The sequence below is a fragment of the Triticum urartu genome, chromosome 1A, assembly GCF_056163025.1.
Source record: "Triticum urartu cultivar PI428250 chromosome 1A, HENAU_Tu73, whole genome shotgun sequence".
NCBI lineage: Eukaryota > Viridiplantae > Streptophyta > Magnoliopsida > Poales > Poaceae > Triticum > Triticum urartu.
Window position 1 is genome coordinate 523395441 of NC_141873.1, and position 20105 is coordinate 523415545.

Consider the following 20105-nt stretch of genomic DNA (forward strand, 5'->3'; position numbering starts at 1 on the left):
GATGTCTTCTGGTCCAAGAAAAATCATCGTGAAAGTTTCATTCCATTTGGACTCCGTTTGGTAATCCTTTTCTGCAAAATTCTAAAAGAAGGAAAAAACAGGAACTGGCACTAGGCTCTAGGTTAATAGGTTAGTCCCCAAAATAATATAAAATAGTATATTAATGCATATAAAACATCCAAAACAGATAATATAATAGCATGGAACAATAAAAAATTATAGATACGTTGGAGACGTATCAGTAGCTACACAAGCTTGTTATTTGTTAATCACTCCAGAAGGTGCCTCGATCTTAGGCTGGATTCAGATCTCGACTTTCTAAGACTCCCTAGTTGCTTAACATTTGTAAATATTAGGGTGATCAATCTAAGTGGTAGCACTAATCATGTTACATCAAGATTGGGATGCTCCACTTAAAAACATGTTGCTATACTGAATTCAAATTGTGCGAACCCGTGTGATGGTTGTGCTCTTTTTGGCATCATTGCTATATTGTTAATGTGTTTTGTCGGCGGTAATTAGAGCTACGGAATGTGAGTAGAAGGGGTAAAGGAGTTTAAATCCATCACATGGCTAGGTGACATGGGAATTGATAAGAGATTGGGCATGGGAGTTGACTTCCACCGTTTTATTGGCATGGGAGGTGGTAGGAATCGGGAGGAAATTGTTTTAGTGATTACTTCTTAAGCATTCATCATAACTTATGTCATCATTTCTTGGCTAATCTCCCATCAGTTCCACTAACCAAACAAGGGAAACAATTTATCTGTCTAACTCTCGTGTTTAATTCCCATTAGATACCAAACAAAGGAGTATGAATACAACGACATCCCATGAGTAATCTCAATACAAATTCCTCCTCTACACACCCATTTTTCTTCCCAATAGTTGCCCAACATGTTGTTTTTGACAGAAAGGCCGATTTGATTTATCAAATGATGGTAGTGCCATTTACATGTATATACGATATGAAGTCGAAGATATTAGCACCCCATAACACGAAAGATCTAGAACTGGGAAATATTTTAACAAAGCAATTGGCTACCACTTTTGCCCCTCGTTTACGTAATTGAAAGGTCATCTTCTTCAAGTCTATTGCTAAACAAAAGATCCTAGAGATGGTTGTGACTAGTAAGCATCCAACGCAGATGCATTGACTTTACTCTGATTCTCTCCACAAGTGGCTACATATGCTTGCTATTTGTTAATCACTCTAGAAGGTGCCTCGATCTCGGGCTAGATTCAGATCTTGACTATTCTAAGACTTTGTAATTGTGTAGCATTTGTAAAAATTAGGGCGGTCAATCTAATGAAGTGGTAGCACCAATCATGTTACATCAAGATTGTGATGCTCCATTTAAAAACCCTTTAGTACATTGAATACAGACCACGCGTGCCCATGTGATGGTTGTGCTCTTTTTCTTTGCATTGTTGCTATATTTTCAGTGTGTTTTGTCGGCACTAATTAGAGCTATGAAAAGGGGATAAAAAGGGTAAAGGAGTTTAAACCCGTCGTATGGCTAGGGGCGTGGGAATTGATAAAGATTGGGCATGAGACTTGACTCCCATCATTTTATTAGCATGGGAGGTTGTAGGAATTGGGAGGGAATTGTTTTAGTGTTCATTAATTTCTTAGCCATTCATCATAATTTATGTCAATATTTCTTGGTTAATCCCCATCAATTCCACTAACCAAACAAGTGAATAAACGTATCTTCCTAACTCTCGCGGATTTTGTTCATCAAATAATGGCGGTGTCATTTATACATACTGATGATATAAAGTGAAAGCAATTAGAATCTCATATCATGGAGGATCTAGAACTGGAAACTATTTTCACAAGGCAATCAACTACTGCCTAGGACTATTGGTTACATAATCCAAAGGTTAGTGTTCCTCAAGTCTTCTGCTAAACCAAAGCACCTATCAGTTTTTGTCGCCTCGGCTATGATATGATTAGAAAGCATTGAGCATAGCTGTATTGAATTTACTATGATGATCTCCACAAGTGGTTACACAAGCTTGTTGTTTCTGGATCACTCCAACAGGTGCCTCGTTATCTGGCTAGATTCAGAGCTCAACTGTTCTAAGAATCCCTTGTAACATTTGTAAATATTAGGGAGATCAATCTAATGAAGTGGTAGCACCAATTTGGTTATATCAAGATTGGGATGCGCCATTTAGAACTCGTTGCTGCATTGAATTTGGATCGTGCGTGGACATGTGATGGTTGTGCTGTTTTTTTACACCGTTACTATATTGTCAATGTATTTTGTCAGAGATAATTAGAGCTATGGAATGGGAATCGAAGGTGTAAAGGAATTGAAATCCACCGTATGGCTAAAGGACGTAGGAATTGAAAAGATATTAGGGGTGGGAGTGAACTCCCATCGTTTTATTAGCATGCCAGGTGGTAGGACTTTGGAGGGAATTGTTTCAGTGATTACTTCTTAACTATTCATTATAACTTATATCATCATTTCTTGGCCAACCCCCCATCTATTCTAGTAACCAAACAAGGGAATAAACTTATCTGCCTAACTCTCTCATTTAATTAACATTGGATACCGAACATAGGAGTATGTATACAACAACATCCCTTGTGTAACCTTAATACAACTTCATCTTCCAAACAACCATTTGTCTTCCCAAGTTGCCAAACTTGTTGTGTCTTTTTTTTCCAGAAAGGCCAATTTTATTCATCAAATAATGGTAGTGTAATTTACATGTATTGATGATATAAAGTGGAAGATATTAGCATCTCATATCATGGAGGATCTAGAACCGAAAACTATTTACACAAGGCAATCAGCTACTGCTTATCCCTCTCGGTTACATAATCGAAAGGTCAGTCTTCCTCAAGTCTTTTGCTAAATGAAAGCACCTACCGGTTCTTGCCGCCTTGGCTACAATATGATTAGCAAGCATCCAGCATAGCTGCATTGACTTTACTTTGATTCTCTCACAAGTGGCTACACAAGCTTGTTGTTTATTAATCACTCCAGTAGGTGCCTCATTCTCTGGCTAGATTCAGATCTCAACTATTCTAAGATTCCTAATTGCGTAACATTTGTAAATTTTTGGGTGATCAATCTAATGCAATGGTATCACCAAATTGGTTATATTAAGATTGGGATGCTCCATTTAAAAACTCGTTGCTACATTGAGTTCGGATTGTACGTACCCTTGTGGTGGTTGTTCTCTTTTTTGGCTTCACTAATATATTGCCAATGTATTTTGTCAGAGGTAATTATAGCTATGAAATGGGAATCTAAGGTGTAAAGGAATTTAAATCCACTTTATGGCTAAAGGGCGTATGAATTGAAAAGAGATTAAGGATGGGAGTTGACTCCCATCGTTTGTTAGCATGGGAGGTGGTAGGAATTGGGAGGGAATTGTTTAAGTATTACTTCTTATCATAACTTATGTCACCATTTCTTGGCTAATCCCCCATCAATTCCACTAACCAAACAAGGGAATAAACTTGTGTGCCTAACTCTCTCATTTAATTAACATCAGATGTCGAACAAAGGGAGTATGAATACAACAACATCTCATGTGTAATCTCAACACAACTTCCTCTTCTAAACACCCATTTTTCTTCCTAAGTTGCCAAATGTGTTGCGTTTTTTTGACAGAAAGGCCGATTTTATTCAACAAATAATGGGAGTGTCATTTACATGTACCAATGATATAAAGTGGAAGGTGTTAGCATCTCATATCACGGAGGATCTAGAAACGAAACTATTTTCACAAGGCAAACAGCTACCGCTGACACCTCTGGGTTACGTAATTGAAAGGTCAGTCTTCCTAAAGTTTTTTGCTAAACTAAAACACCTATCGGTTGTTCCTGCCTCGGCTCCGAGATGATTAGCAAGCATCCAGCATAGCTGCATTGACTTTACTATGATTCTCTCCACAAGTGGCCATACAAGCTTGTTGTTTATTAGTCGCTTCACTAGGTGCGTCGACCTTTGGCTAGATCCAGATCTCAACTATTCTAAGACTCCCTAATTGCATAACATTTGTAAATATTAGGGTGATCAATTTAATGAAGTGGTAGCACCAATTTCGTTGCATCAAGATTGAGATGCTCCATTTAAAAAACCGTTGCTGCATTGAATTCGGATCGCGCGTACTCGTGTGATGGTTGTGTTCTTTTTTGGGCATTGTTGCCATGTTGTCAATGTGTTTTGTCTGGGGTAATTCAAGCAACAGAATGAGAATCGAAGGGGTAAAGAAGTTTAAATCCATCGTATGGCGAGGTGGCGTGGGAATTGATAAGAGATTAGGCATGGTACTTGATTCCCACCTTCTATTAGCAATTTAGCATGGAAGATGGTATGATTTGGGAGGGAATTATTTCAGTGATTACTTCTTAATCGTTCGTCATAACCTGTCATCATTTCTTGGCTAATCCCCCATCGGTTCCACTAATCAAAGAAGAAAATAAACTTATCTACCTAACTCTCTTATTTAACTACTATTAGCCAAACAAAGGAGTATGGATACATCGGATGTGTAATCTCGATGCAACTTCCTCTTCTAAATACCCATGTCTCTTCCCAATAATTGCAAGTTATTTTTGACAGAAAGGCTGATTTTATTCATCAAAGAACAACAATACAAATACCAATGATATAAAGTAAAGAATATTAGTACTTCATACCGTCGAGGATCTAGAACTAAAAACTATTTTAACACTGCAATCAGTTGCTGCTTTCGCCCCTTGTTTACATAATCGAAAGTCGTATTTCTCAAGCCTTTTGTTAGACCAAAGCACCTAGCGGTGGTTGCGGGCTCCGAGATGATTAACAAGCATCCAAAGTGGCTACATTGACTTTGCTTGATTCTCTTCACAAGTGGCTACAAGCTTACAGTTTGTTAATGCCTTGATCTTCGGCTAGATTCATATCTCGACTATTCTAATTCTAAGTAATTTTACGAACATCAATTTTTAGGACATGGTTCCACATCCACCTGTTATGAATAGTAAATTAAAAAACAAAAAGAAAAGAAAATTCTGAATCATTTTTGCAGTATACCTGGTCGACCATCTACTCGAGTATGAAGTTTTACAAAGAAATGACACCCATAGCATTCTAGGACACCCATAGCATTCTGGTCCTTCATGAAATTCCATACTCGAGTAGAATGGTCGACCAAGTTTGATATCTCAAAATTTTAGATTCTTTTTGAATTTTTCTAGTACTTTCTTTGAATTTACTATTCATATGGGTGTGCGTGAAACCATGTTTACACGTGTATTTTCAGTATTTCTTTAGGCTCTGTTTAGGACACATCTAAATGTGACATGATATCTACTAGTATGTTTGTGGTCTATTTCTTTTTGTTTCAGTTTTTTTTGTCCTTATTGTTGTGTTATTTGTAGGAGCTTAGATGTGACATCCTTAAAAAACATCTAGATGAAATTAGACAAACTGTTTTTTTACTTTCTATATAATCGTGTAACATTGGTGATCCTGGTGCGTTCGCGGCTTCCGTCTGCCAGTGGCCCCACCAGCTCCATTTGAAAACTAGGACCCCACAGTCAGTGTCCCGTCTGCCGGTGGAGGATCTAGAACAAATCGCAGCACCGGCTCCATTAATCTACTCTGCGGTGATGATCGCCTCTTCAGCAAAGCATATTCCGCTTCCCACCCCGCATTTCGCCAAGCCCAAGCGCCACCGCCGCTCAGGCCCAGCCCGCATGGACCCCACCGACCAGTCGCCGGAGGAGGTGTACTCCGTGTGGGCCCTCCCGCCGGAGCCCGTCCGCGACCGCCTCCGCGGCCTCATGGCCGGCCTCCGCGCCGCGCACGGCGGCCCGCCCTTCGAGCCGCACGCCACCGTCGTCGGCGCCGTGCGCATGCGCCGTCCCGCCGCAATCCAGGCCCTCCGCGCCGCCGCCGCCGCCGCCGGCGTCGCCCCCTACACCGCCCGCGTCACCGGCGTCGCCCGCGGCGACTTCTTCTACCAGTGCGTCTACCTCCTCCTCGAGCCCACCCCCGAGGTCAGCCCCCTACCTTTAATCCCTCCTCTGTTCCTTCCCCAAACGCGAATCGAGAGGTCGATGCGTTCTGAGAGGTGTGGTTTGCACAACGTTTCGATTATTTGCTCTGCACTTCTGCTTATGCCAAGTTATCTGAATGTTGCAGGTGATCCAGACAAGCGACCACTTCTGCGCCCACTTCGGGTTTCAGAGATCAACCCGTGAGTGTACCTGTATTTTGATCCTGAAACATTGACAAGTTGATGACAATCGATTCATGGTTTTTACACGATTGCAGCATATATGCCACATGTAAGTCTCCTGTATGGGGATCTAACAGACGAAGAGAAGGAAGCAGCAAGGAAGAAAGTAGAGGAAATGGACAGTGAAATTTCTGGACTGCAGTTTGAGATCTCCGAGCTCGCACTTTATCGAACGGATACTGAGGATAAAAGCTTGGAGTCCTGGGAACTGGTGGAGGTATGCCACCTTGGGAAGAAGTGATCGGTTCCTCCCGATGATATGCTTCTGCTGTAAGTTGTGACTGCTCTTGGGGTCTTGTAATATTATGTTTTCACTTTTAAGTGTTTGATGTAATGATGTGAATGTCCAGCACCCCTGTTGCTTTGAATAAGGAATAATGCGAACATTGGACATACCTTGGGGTTTACTTTGCCACTTGTGGGCTCTAAAATATCTTGGGCTTTCTTTCAAAAATACCTTTGATGATTTACAGTGTGTTGATTTATTCAATAGAACTTGTTGAAATGCAAAGCAGGTGCTCAGAACTATAAACTAGTTGAGCTTAACTAATATTGTAAAAGCCTGAGTTTATCTTTTGTATTCCCACAAGAATACTCTCCGTGATCAGATGATTAACAAATGACTGAGATATATCCCATCAAGCTCATCATAGCTGAAGATGCATATAATGCTGCATATTTAGATGATACAGGGTATTCTATATGCTACACATTATTTGTGATGCAACACTATGGTGCAGCATACAATGGTCTTTACTCTGTAGTATCTAATCTCTACTTCCCTTGAGAACTTTCTGGCCTAAACCTTCTTCCACCTGATCCACCTTCCCTTTGACAGTTGAAATATGAGACAGCCACGATATTGAGGTGGTGCTGCCGTGCAAAGTTCCTGCAGCTGAAGTTGTGTCGCACGTCTGGTGCAAAAACTGTACCCCTGCCTAGTTGCTGGAACAGCACAAATACCATCCGATGGATACCAGATCTGGGTTCTGGTCTTTCATAAACTACAAGCTCTTGGCCTGCAAGAGCACCCTAATATTAATTAGTTTAGAGTTTCAAAAGTAATTCAACTTGGTGGAAATATCTAGTTATTTATCTGCAACGTAGTCTACTTTGTTCAGTTCTAGGCAAATAGGTGTCTTCTAATATAATCTTCATGTATAGGGGGTAACCTTTGTTCTGCTGTATATGTTAGTTGGTAGAAAAATATATCATAAAACTCTTCAAAACCAGTATAAGATTGAATGATATTAATTGATCGCATGAATTTTGTGTTTGTACACGTGAAAAATAAATCAAGTATAAATAGTATAGATAGAAAAAGGAAATTCATGAGTATACCACTGTTTAAGAGTTCTTGCTTCTTTAGGCTGTACATACAAATGTCATTTTACCCTGTTTATAGTTATTCTTTGTCATGGTTTAAGATATCTTGGTGTTAACGATGGGCTATATTAGAATTAACTTGTATGGAGTCATTTGAGGGAAAGAACTTAACATGGCCTGATTTCTGCATCCACAAAATTCAGCTAAAACCAAAAATCACATTGAACAAATTGTTATGCATGACATCATACCAAAGCTGGCACCAGTTGTTGCAGGGATGTCTGACACCATCCTACACAGGAGTGGAGATATACCGTAATCAGGGCAAATTAAATAGGAAGCATATATCAAAAGTTTCGGGGCAGAAAACAGATGGGTGGAGGGTTTGGAATCGAATTAGCGAGAAAGAACATGTTGCATTTGATTTACCAGTGCAAGTACTCCCTTAGTGATGGGTGACTTGGGCTTGGGGCGTCTGGATCCACCAATATCTTTTGAAGTCAAAGACAAACTCAAAAAAGTTAACATATGATTCGTTTGAGTTTGCTAGGAGTAAACTAATCATCTATGAGACATTTTCCTTCTATGGACTTCCTTCACAGTTATACTAACAAACCACGTAAAAGAGTGAAATAACCAAAGGATTTGCATATATTGTCCACTACTAGAGTTAGAAGCTTACCAGGGTGTAGAGAACTCTCATGTCACTGCCACTGATATCAACTCGTGGCTTGCTTACAATTGCAGATGGTCTTAGCTCAGCACCTGCCAGGACTAGCCTATTGTTGTAAGCTATCCTGAGTGGAACAGTTGATGTAAATGGATCAAGCACATCTTGTAGAACATGGGCCACAACCAATGGATCCGCTGCCGACATATACTGGAGGACTACCAGTTAACAGCCTTAGCCTTTGTCTGTTATTGTGCCTAGCTCTCTACAGACCTGAAACAAATTGTGTCTATGTATGACCTACTTGCACGAACTACTTGTATTGTGCGATGAGGGTTGTCTTATTCACCTTTCAAAAGTTTTGATACTAGCGTCATGTTGTGCGTCACCTGTACGTAATTTCATTGATATTTGTCGATTAGATCCTGTACTTTATGGAGTGGTCGGGCCGTAGATATTTTGACATGCATGCTAAAGCCATCCTATTATTAGCATGGCTGTGGTATACTGGGACGAGCTTGTGAATTGTAAACGATAGTTAGCGCATTCCTTTGGTCACAACCTCTTTGGAGATAATGGGTACCATATTTCTGAACCTAACAATGTAGTGACGCTGAACATGTAGGTGTACTTAACATGCTTAGGTTCTTCATTTCAACTGCATGCTTACTGGTATTAAGTACTTTCCCTTGTATTTTTTTTAGATATCTGCTGACATTGTTTTCTTGTTGGCATGTAATGCATTTGCACAGCATTAAAAGATTTTTTCCCTTCTGAAAACTCATATTCCTTATAGCTTAGGGTCATTATTTTATTCAAAATCAGGGATAACATAAAATGGACTAGTAGGAATGGAAAACATATGCTTGCAACCCACTTAATTGCACTCAGGCCAGGAGCCTGCTCATGTCACTGTTGTTTACAAAGTGAATTTTTTCTACTGTGACCTGCCAAGTTGCAGCAATACTCTATGTTGGAACAGGGCCATCACTCTTCTACTTATTGCCGAAAAAATGAGCTGCATGCATCTTCTTGAAGCCACTGTTATGTTCTGTGCAACTTTTAGCAAAGATCTAAGGTAGTTTGTCTAGACTAGCACTAGCTTAATCATTGCATCTCTTCACTGTGTTGCTGATATTGCTTATTTAAGGTAGTTTGCTTTTGTGTTGGCTTTATTTTTAACCGTGCCTTAAAAATAGTTATCCAGCGCAGTAGGCCATCATGTATTTTAGTATTTCTTTTGCCAGTTTTCTACAATACAATTCTGTTATATTCTTTTTCTAGTGGAACCATTCAGTTTTATTCGATAGGCTCGCCTATCCATACATAAGGATGCAAGTTTGGGCTGATGGCCAACCAACAACCCATCTAGCTATTTGCTATTGTGCACAAAGTAAACTATTGGTTAGGTACCTGCAGAAGTATCAGCTAAGTAGAAGTATACCATTAGTTAGATAAAACAGCCCGTGGGTCCGTTCACTTGCATCCCTACAGGACTATAGCACGATTTCTGAACTACCTGCGGATATTATTTATATGGCATATGGAAAGTTTTGTAGAAACTTTACAAAGTTGACTGCTACGTGTATTCGTTTGATGATAAGGATTCTTTTTACTGCCCTGGGATAGCAAAGTAGAATCCACTTACTGCTCTGCAATAGCAAAATAGAATCCACTTGTTCCTTCTTCACATGGGTGGGGGTGGGGTGGGGGGGGGGGGGTAAATATGAATATATACCTTGTTTACCTCAGGCTGTCCTCCATATCAGCTAGTGATACCGAAGAGACATCACATTACATGCTAGAAAAACATATAGGGATTCTTTGATTCAAAGGAATTTTATAGGCTCTTTCGGGGATTTTGTTCTGTAGGAAAAAAAATCTACAATTGTTGTTTGATTCGCAGGATTGAAATCCTTAGGAATTTTTTCTTAGGTTTCATTTGCATTCTATTTGTTTTTCCTGTGTTTGCAAACATTCTTTGATCAGAATTCCCATAGTTTTCCTATCCTATAGGATTCAAGAGGACATGCCACTTAAATCATAGGTTTTTTATATTCCTACTTTCTGAGGCCCCACAAGCAGACTGAGATATACCCATTGTACTTGTATATGCCCTTGTGGTTTTAGTGGTTCCCTATATAGGCAAAATATCTGGTTTGATACTCCCATGCTCAAACCAAAGAAGATTTGTGCTCCTTACATATCCTCGGTGACTGAAACATAAAAGGAGAAACACGCATCTCTTTTGTCAAGATAACAATGTTCCCTTCCCAGAAGGCATAAGATTGAATAGGAAAATGTTTTGAATATTCCTTTCATCTTTTTGACAATGTTCACCTTTTAGTGCCAAGCTAGCTGTGTTGCGTTGTACATTTTGCTAGTCCAACTTTGATCCTATACTTGTTTAGCGAATAGAGAAAAATCGGATGGATGTGTGACCATCTCGAAATTACGTAAGTAATATCATTTTTCTTGCTTATGTCGAATTGTGTGTGACCAGACGGATCTGTGTCTGGTGAGGGCGACTACAAGGATTGCAAATTAGGTATATTGTCATATGCGTCTCAATTTTCCATGGAGATCCGGGGGCATTCGATGTGGGTATGGTTGCATGACATGGAAAACAATCCAATCTGACGCTTGGTTTACCAGATGAACCACTTGGGATAGATTTGTTCTCCAAGTTGGAGGCCGTATTGCTAGTACCTGATTGAACTGGTATCAATTGGCGTTCCATTTGGCTCTGTGCTTTCCTGGTGAAAGAGATTCAGAGATTGAACTGTTTTGGTGGCCTTCTGTGCCGTCGTGAAGCGCGCTCTTTAGGTCTTTCATGTAGAAAAACTCCCAGCTTAGGCTTTACTTTGAGTTCTGCACGTAAAGGATGCTGGTACTTTCTGTTGTTCCATTATCTCAATGATAGTGGAATCCGGCCATCGTGGCCATTTGACAAAAAGAGAAAAAAATGAATGCCCAGTATCAGAATGATCATCAGTTTCTCCCGAACGATGGAGCCTCAAAACTGAAGATGATACTTGCAGCGCACTCTGTTTTCAGATGTATAATATATGTGTTTTTGTTTGACACTCAGCCTTTCCTTTTTTGTGTATCTTTGGCTGGACTAAGCCGGTGATGAAATCCTTTGGGGTCCTTTTTGATTCAAAGGATTTTCATAGGAATTATGAAGGATTAGAATATTTAGGAAATTTCTTTTATGTTGGTCGTTTGATTTGTAGGATTGAACCATACAGAATTTTTTCCTAAATATAATTTTTGTACTGCATTTCATAGAAAGTTAGCGTCCACTCAAAGCTTTTGGAAAGAATACTTTATTTTAGTGTCAGACGATCAAACAAACCAAAATCATAATGGATTCAAACCTGACATAGGAATCCTATGTTTATGTTTTGACATTACTAAGCAAAGAGGCCCTTGATCCGTGAAGTTGGAAGGAACCTGTGTGAAGTGTGATTGGTCATTTTCCTTGTGCATGCCAGCCAGCATGGGACGGTTGCTGGTGGATGCGTGAACTACTTGTATTGCGCGACGGGGGGTGTCTTATTCACCTTTCAAAAGTTTTGATACTAGCCTTATGTCATGTGTCACCTGTATACACGTAACATCCTTCATATTTATCGATTTGGTCCTGAATTTTATGGAATAGTCAGGCTGTAGATATTTTGGCATGCATGTTTAAGCCATCTGATTATTAGCATTGCTGCGGAATACTGAACAAGCTTGTGAACTGTGGGTGATTTTAGCGCATTCCTTTGGTTGCAACCTCTTTGGACATAATCCATATAATTCTGGACCTAACAGTGTAGTGGCACTGAACATCTAGGTGTACTTAACGTGTTTACGCTCTTCATTCCAACTGCACATTTAGTCATACTAAGTGTACCTTTTTTTTCTTGGTACTTTGTTTAGATATCTTCGGATATTGTTTTGTTGTTGGCTTGTAATGCACAACAGATTTTTCCCATCTGAAAACTCATTTTCCTTATATCTTAGGGTCATTATTCCATTCTAATTCAGGGATTACAGAAATGGACTGGTAGGAACAGGAAAACATATGCTTGCAACCCACTTAATTGCACTCAGGGGATAGAGCCTTGTCACGGCAATATTGTTTACAGGGTGAATTGTTTCTGCTGGGTCCTGCCAAGTTGCGGCGATACTCTATATTGGAACAGGGCCACCACTCTTTTGATATCGACAAAAAGGTGCGCTGCATGCAACTTCTTGAAGCCTTTATTATGTTCTGTGCAAGTTTTAGCAAAGATCTAAGGTAGTTTGTCTAGATTAGCTTAATCTTGTTTCCTCTTCACTGTGTTACTGCTATTATTTAACATATTCCAACAATCTTTGCTCTTGTGTTGGTTTGATTTTTAACCTTGCCTTAAAAATAGTTATGCAGCACTGCAGGCCATGCCCAAACTTTAGTGTTTTAGTATTTTCAGCCAGTTTCCTATAAGGATGAAAGTTTGAGCTGATTGGGCCAACTCAACAACCCATTCAGTTATTTGCTACCTGCACAAAGTAAACTATCAGTTGAGTAGAAGTATATCATTAGTCAGATAAAACAGGTCGTGGGCCCGTATGCACAATGCCTAAACTACCTCCGAATATCATTGACATGGCATATGAAAAGTTCCGTAGAAAGTTGACAAAGTTGACTGCTATGTGTATTCATGTGATGATAAGGATTCTATTTACTGCTCTGCGATAGCAAAGTCGAATCCAGTTCGTCCTTCACATGGGGGGGGGGGGGGGTAAAATATGCATATATTCCTTCTTTACTTCAGGTTGTCCTTCATATCACCTAGAGATGTGCACAAAAGAGACACCAGATACACTAAGTATCATCTGTAGTACTTAATGATGTCTCTTTCACAGTGATCGTCCCTTGGCTAAGCGGAGGCTATACCCTCCATGCTAGAAAAACGTCTAGGAGACAATCAGGCTAACATAGGACCATTGTGCTTGTACATGTCCTCGTGGCTTTAGTGGTTTCCTATACTGGAAAAATATCTGGTTTGGTCATCTGATGCTCAGACCAAAAGGGCTGTGCTCCTTACATATCCTCGGTGACTGAAGCACAAAAAGGAGAATCATCTCTTTTTGTCAAGATAACAATGTTCCCCAGAAGGCATAAGATTGAATAGGAAAAAAATTGAATATTATCTTCCATCTTTTTAGTATCTTTATTGAGAGGGCAATATTCAGCTCTCTGTGTGAAGGTAGCTGTGTTAAGTTGTACATTTTGCTAGTCCAACCCTTTACTTGTTTAGTGAGAGGGGGGGGGGGGGGGGGGGGGCTATGCATCTACGACCATAGTTATGCCATTTTTTGTACTTAGTCCCTCTGTAAACGTTTTAGGTCACTACTTTAGTGGCCTAAAACGTCTTATATTTGTTTAGAGGGAGTATGTCAGTTGAGAGGGTGCCTGTAAGGTTTGAAAATTAGGTTCCTATATACTATATACTCTAGATCATTGCTATATGCGTGTAATGTTTCATGGAGATTGGGGCATTCGATGTGGGCATCATTACATGCATGCCATGGATGAATCACTTGGGATAGATCTCTTGTGCAACTTGGTGCCCTACTTGATTGCTAGTTCCAGATTGAACTGCCACAAATTTGCTTTCCATTTGGTCCTGTGCCTTTCCTAGTGATACAGATCCAGAGATGGTCTGTTTTGGCACCTTTGTGCGGTCCTGAAATTTAAAGTGTGTTTTGTAGGTCGAGCAGGCGTGCCCTGGAAAGCTCCTCCTCCTAGCTTAGGCTTTACTTCCAGTTTGGCACGTAAAGGATGCTGGTATTTTCTGTTAGTTCGTCATCTCAATGATATAGGTATCCTGCTGTCGCCGTCGTTTGACAAAAAGAGAAGAAAATATGGATGCCCTATATCAGAATGATCATCAGTTTCTCCCGATCGACGGAGGCCTCAAAACTGAAGATGATCCTTCCAGCGCACTCTGTTTTCAGATGTATACTATGTATGTTTTCGTTGGACACTCTGTCTTTCCTCTCTCTCTTTTTTGTGTATCTTTGGCTACATTTCATAGAAAATTATACCCCTACCTTTTTTTTACTGTGAGACGATCAAACAAACCGAAGTCTTGATATATTCAAATGGACATGCCATTGCAACTCAATGTTTATGTTTTGACATTACTGCGGATCAAAGAGGCCCTTGCTTGATCTGTGAAGTTGAAAGGAACCTGTGTGATGTGTGACTGATCATTTTCCTTGTGGATGGCAGCCACAGAAGGGGGTATCGGAGGGGTGCTGGTGCATTATTGGTTGTTCTCCCCTATCCACGCACGTACATGGAAATGGAATAAAGGCGTCGTCAGGGATTCATCTAGTAAGTCCCCGTCCCCTGATTCTTGATGCGGATATGACGACGTTGAGCCGCTGCCACTCGCCGGATGGTCGGCGGAGGGGGCGTGCTGACGGCGACGCCCGGACTTTGACAGCTTTGTCTTCTCCCCTAATTTTCTTTTTATGATCAGTAGAGTAAGTATTTTTTTTATGATCTTTTTTTAGAAGAAGTATTTTTTCTTTGAGAACAGAAGTAATTTTTGTGATCAGTAGAGAGTAACAAAGAACAGTCCAGGAGTGGGTGGGCTGTTGGCGGCCCCATGTGTGGGCCGTGGCAATGCTAGTAGTGAGTGTCTGGGCTTAGCCCAGCGTAAGCCGCACCGTGGGCCTTGCAGAAAATATTACGCGGGCCATCTTGTTATTTTCGTACTACGTCTCCTAGAAAATGTGGTCCCGTAACGCTGGGACTTAATAGTTCTGTCTGTACCCTAAAATAAAGATTATGCTAAAAAAATGGGAAATGATTGGTTTCTGCCGACGGATCTCATGCGAGGCGTCCGTCACCTCTTTCTTGCGACACGTGTCTTGCATGGGTCCATCTAGTACTATTTCTAGCGGTTTCGTCCGACCATGTGCGCGTGGCGGAAAAAGTTTTTTGCAACATCATCTGTATTGTGAAATTTCTCCCGCAACAACTCATGTTGCAAAAATGTGAAAAAAAATCTGCAACATTACTGGCAGACGTTGCCCGTGTCCGACCGTGCCACCGCACGCTGACAAGTTTCTGCAACAACGACGGAGTTACAAAACCGCAACAACAATGAGGGCGGTGCTGCTGCAACATCATCTTTTATTGCAAAAAAAATTCCGCAACAACATCCATGTTGCGGAAGTCCTTTTCACAACATTATCTATGTTGCAAAAAAAAGTGAAGACAAAAAAAATCTGTAACATAATCTTTGTTCAAATGTTTCTGCAACATAAGCTTTGTTGCAAGAGGTTTTGAAACACTTCATTTGTTGCAATGAATTGTGCCAGATCTACGGCTGCAGAGGCGTCCGCCGGCCGACGCGTAGCACGGCCCTAAAAAATTTATGAAAAGGATCAGGATCTATTGTAAAAGTTCATGAAGTGCAAAACACCTACTCCTACTTACATTGTGGTCCTTGGATCACCGAGCTACAACTATTGCCGAAAGAATGAGCCGTCGATGCACCGTTGTTGTCGCTCCCCTACTGGAACCAACCTTACCATGTTGATGACAGCCATGAAGTCTTCGTGCATGTGCAAGGACCAATGCCCTAGAGCAACAGTCCTTGTCGTTAAACCCCTAAATCGATCCAAAGCATCTGATATCAAATCTTGCCATCGATCCAAAGTATCTGATATCAAATCTTGCCATCGCACATGCATGAAAAAAAGTCTAACCTCGCCGCCCCAAGGGGACGGTAAGAATCAATATCGGGGCTTCGTCAATTCCGTCCAGACAGACAAATTGGAGGAGGTTTGGAGCTTGCTAGACCAACTCGTAGAAGAAGTGAAGCCATCCTCCAAAGCACCGCACCTACGAGGATTAAAAAAACCTAGCATAAATAGCCGGAGTCGGGGCTGCGAAATTCCCCTCCCTACCACTTGCCGCCGGAGCGGTAGGCATAAGGGAGGCAAATTAACAGGCGCATCGACCAAGCCCAGACGGGATGAGTTTTCCCTAGCCGCCCAAGGGGTGGGGTGGGTGATTATGTTATGACATTTAAACACGATGATGCCCAAGTTTTTTACTCTCATACTAAGCATCAAAATGTCGTTCAATTTCTCTCACATCTCCCCGCAAAAAGGAAGAAAAAGAACCCGCACATCTAGCGCCTCTTGGGTGTCTAGAGATGCAGACGCTCTTAAGTCTGTATATCATTGTCCACCGGTGGTAGTCGTGACAAAAAAAAGGCGCATCTTGCTCGACTAAAATGAGGGGTGGTGCGTCAGTCGACAGAGATTTTGTTATGTTCAGGTTGATGATGATACTACTAGCTGCCCTATCTAATCGATTTCACTACCCCAGCGCGTGAACGTCGACGAGGCCACATCCGACAGTTTCAGGGCGTGGACTTGGACCTAGGAAAATCTCGAATGCTTCAGATTTAGCAAGACAGAAGAACACTTTGGCTTTCGATAAATGAGTTTGCATAATACTAGTACTCCCTCAGTTTCAAATTACTCGTCGTGGTTTTAGTTCCACGACGAGTAATTTGGAACGGAGGGAGTACAAGGACACATCAGACGCTACTACTATCACAGAAGCAACGTGTGCAGTGCGGATCTCAAAGTACCGTCCCTGCCTGCACTCAACGTGTGGACCTGCAGACGGAACGAAGCTTCTTCATCCGAGGCCGCCGACGAACACCGACACTTGTCTATCTAATCCGATCCATAATGTGCCCCACGGGTAGGGCACAGGACAAGGCGCACGCATGATTAACTCCGCTCCCGTACATTGACGCGTAATCCAAGCCCATGATCAGCACCGCGTGCCCAAATCAGTGCGGACCTCTGACCGGAACATGTCGACCAGCTTAATTAGATTGTTAATGGGAAGCTCACAAGTGAGCCACTATTGGCCGGGCCTGGATAGGCAACGGCAGGAGCTGTCTGCTGACAGAGCGTCACACTGTCACTCACCTTCCTTGCAATTTCCTTTGGAGAGGGCGCCAAAAGCTTAGCTTGCACCAGGAAGCTCACACTAGGTTTTAGTAGTTATTTAACCCTTTGCCCGCAGCCAAAAGACTAATCTTAGGCTCTTAGCCAGTGTAGTCCCAGCTGTGGTTGGTCTGTGATCTTATTATTGGACTGTATATAAGGTAATCGAGGTGGTTATGAATTGGATTGCTGGTAGTTTGTACTCTCTCTGTAAAGAAATACACTTCTTCTTCGGTACAACCCCCTAGACACATCAACGATTCAGATCGTCTTATACCCCTTCATGTAAAAACTTAAAAAAGGGTAGGATGGTCATTCCCCATCACCCTCCCCCCAGCCCCGCTCCCGCGATGTACCCCCGCGCGAGGCGACGGCTTTTTTTTTACACTCGCGCAAAGACGGCGTATTTTTGTACAGTGGGGCGACGGCTTTTTTTTACACTCGCGCAAGGACGGCGTATTTTTGTACAGTGGGGCGACGTACGTACGCGCCCGTCGGTGGTCAAACAACGTCGGTGGTCAATCCGCGACGTGTCGCCCGCGGAAAACGCGTCGTGGCGCGTGGATAGCGGCCCCGCCGTCCCGTCCCGTCCGTCCCCTCGACTGCCGCAACGCCGCCCTCGACTGCCATCCCGCCGCCTGCCGCCCCATCGTATCCCGTGCGCATCAATACCGTCGACCCACTCGCCCGTCGCCATTACTGCCCGTCCGCCCGCCGCCCCCGCCGTCTGCCCTATAAAAACCACCCCGTCCGCCCATCGCCGCTCACACCATTCCTTCCCCCGACCCGTCGTCACATCCACCTCTGAAAAGCTCGCCGGCGAGATGTCATTCCACCGCGGCAGCAACTCCGGCACCGGCGGCGGCGACGGACCGAGCGCGTGGCCGTCGAGCCTGAGCATGCCGGAGACAGAGGAGCTGTACCGGTTTGGGCTCCTCGTGCCGCCGGGTTGCCGTCTGCCGCACGACTGGAAGCTCGACAAGGACGGCTACCCGAGGCGCGGGCCCGGCGCCACCGCGGAGGAGAAGCGGACCGGCGGCCGCAACAACATCGCCGGCCGTCACGCGTTCTGGGACGGCAAAGACTACGCCGCCGTCATTCGCGCGTGCCGGCTCACGGAGTCCGGCGGCACGGCAGACCTCGTCCCGCGCCCCCGTCCAGAAGCACGCGGCCGTCGGGCCCCTCCACCACCTGCGCCGGCGACCGCCGATCCCCCCGCCCCGCGGGAGGTGGAACTGCCGCCGAAGCAGTTGGTTCTTCGGGAGGACGGCGATCCCGACGATACGCCGGGTTACCTCGTCGCCTTGCGGGCGTCGGTGGCTGCAGCGGCGGCGGCTGCGAGGGAGGCCCCCGAGCAGGCGGCAGCGATCCAGGCGGCGGCAGCGATTCCGCCGGTGGCCCCGCAAGCGGAGGCGGAGGCAGCAGAGTCGTCGGACGAAGACGACATCGACTGGGAGCGGCTAGCCCAGGTCAGCGACAACAACGACGACGGCGGCGGCGGTGACGGCGGTGACGGTGCGGTCATCGATCTGCTGGGTAGCGACGACGAGGAGGAGTAGTTGTTTTTTTTAAATGTTCTAAGTATGAACTATGAATCGTTTATGTTCAGATGAACTCGTTTTGTTTCCGTAGTGTTTAATGGACTATGTAAAATATATCTATGTTCAATCAAGTTTGTTCGAATGTTGTTTTAATTTGTCTTCAAAGTTTGTTCAAAAAATTAGCAAAATATTGAACGCTTATTTTGACAAAAATTTGAAAAATTTTCGACCCATGCATAAAAATGTTCACAATATATTTAAAATTTTTCCATCGAATATACAGAGCACAAAATAAGGTATGCAATTATCTAAAAATTGTAGCAAAAAAATCATGAAAACACATAAAATATAAAAGAAAACTGAATAAAAAGTCAAAAGTGTTTCTAAATGTTTATAAAGTGTTTTAGAAATGTTCAAATGTTGTTAAAATATGTGCATATAGTAAAGCCCGGTGGATGAAAAATGAAAATTAAGAAATAAAAAATTTAACAAATTAAAAAATAATCAAAAAGGTGAGATATTTTAATTCATTAATTAACATTTTCTGAAATATTTTTAAATTCATTAACATTTATGAATCCGAGAATTTTTAAATTCATTAACATTATCTGAAATAGTTTTAAATTCATTAACATTTATGAATTTTCTGGAAACGCAAGACGTGACAAAATTTTAGGGGTTTTCGGCCCGGAAAATCGTAGAAAATCCATACGGACTTGAAACGCGGCAAATTTTTGCGTGCGTGCCCTGCATGGTCACTGTGGCCCGTGAAAAAAAATGGGCACGTTTGACGGATGCGAAGCGGAGACGTGCGACCGAGGGTCCCCTCCGGCCATACCGCAACCACCCCCTTCCACAGCAAGTACCTGAGCGGTTTCACGGAATGCACCCAACTTTTGGCAGCGCGTGTGGGGCCCCACCCGGGCATCCCACGGCCAAAATGAACGAAATCCGACAACAAACGCAAGTTGCGTCACGTCCGGGCAGTATTTTAGGGGTTTTCAACCCGGAAAATCGTAGAAAATCCATACGGACTCGAAACGCGGCAAATTTTTGCGTGCGTGCCCTGCATGGTCACTGTGGCCCGTGAAAAAAAATTGGGCATGTTTGGTGGAGGCGAAGTGGAGACGTGCGACCGAGGGTCCCCTCCGGCCATACCGCAACCACCCCCTTCCACAGCAAGTACCTGAGCGGTTTCACGGAATGCACCCAACTTTTGGCAGCGCGTGTGGGGCCCCACCCGGGCACCCCACGGCCAAAATGAACGAAATCCGACAACGAACGCAAGTTGC

At 42.9% G+C, this 20105-nt stretch overlaps 2 protein-coding genes across 9 annotated transcripts; one reads left to right on the plus strand and one right to left on the minus strand.

The window, feature by feature from the left end:
• Positions 1 to 5608: 5608 nt before the first annotated feature.
• LOC125525104 (cyclic phosphodiesterase) lies at positions 5609 to 19088 on the plus strand. Of its 8 annotated transcripts, XR_015608572.1 has the most exons (7): positions 5609 to 6013; positions 6159 to 6213; positions 6291 to 6525; positions 8329 to 9329; positions 12263 to 12474; positions 13997 to 14253; positions 14520 to 15119. XR_015608572.1 is itself a non-coding variant. In XM_087528397.1 (4 exons), exons 1-3 carry the CDS (start codon positions 5624 to 5626, stop codon positions 6494 to 6496), a joined length of 651 nt encoding a protein of 216 aa, XP_087384523.1. In that variant the 5' UTR covers positions 5609 to 5623; the 3' UTR covers positions 6497 to 6525; positions 7094 to 7112. The 8 variants fall into 8 exon arrangements, 4 of the variants coding, with proteins under 4 accessions (XP_087384523.1, XP_048546091.1, XP_087384515.1 ...); XR_007291156.2 differs by lacking the exon at positions 8329 to 9329; XR_007291155.2 differs by lacking the exon at positions 8329 to 9329 and having other exon boundaries at positions 12287 to 12474.
• Positions 6686 to 8458, minus strand: LOC125525132 (protein FLOWERING LOCUS T 1-like). Its single transcript, XM_048690157.2, has 4 exons — positions 8264 to 8458; positions 8011 to 8072; positions 7833 to 7873; positions 6686 to 7274 (listed from the first exon to the last, which is right to left on the minus strand). The coding sequence occupies exons 1-4, from the start codon at positions 8456 to 8458 to the stop codon at positions 7030 to 7032; spliced, it is 543 nt and encodes a 180-aa protein (XP_048546114.1). The 3' UTR covers positions 6686 to 7029.
• Positions 19089 to 20105: the final 1017 nt, after the last annotated feature.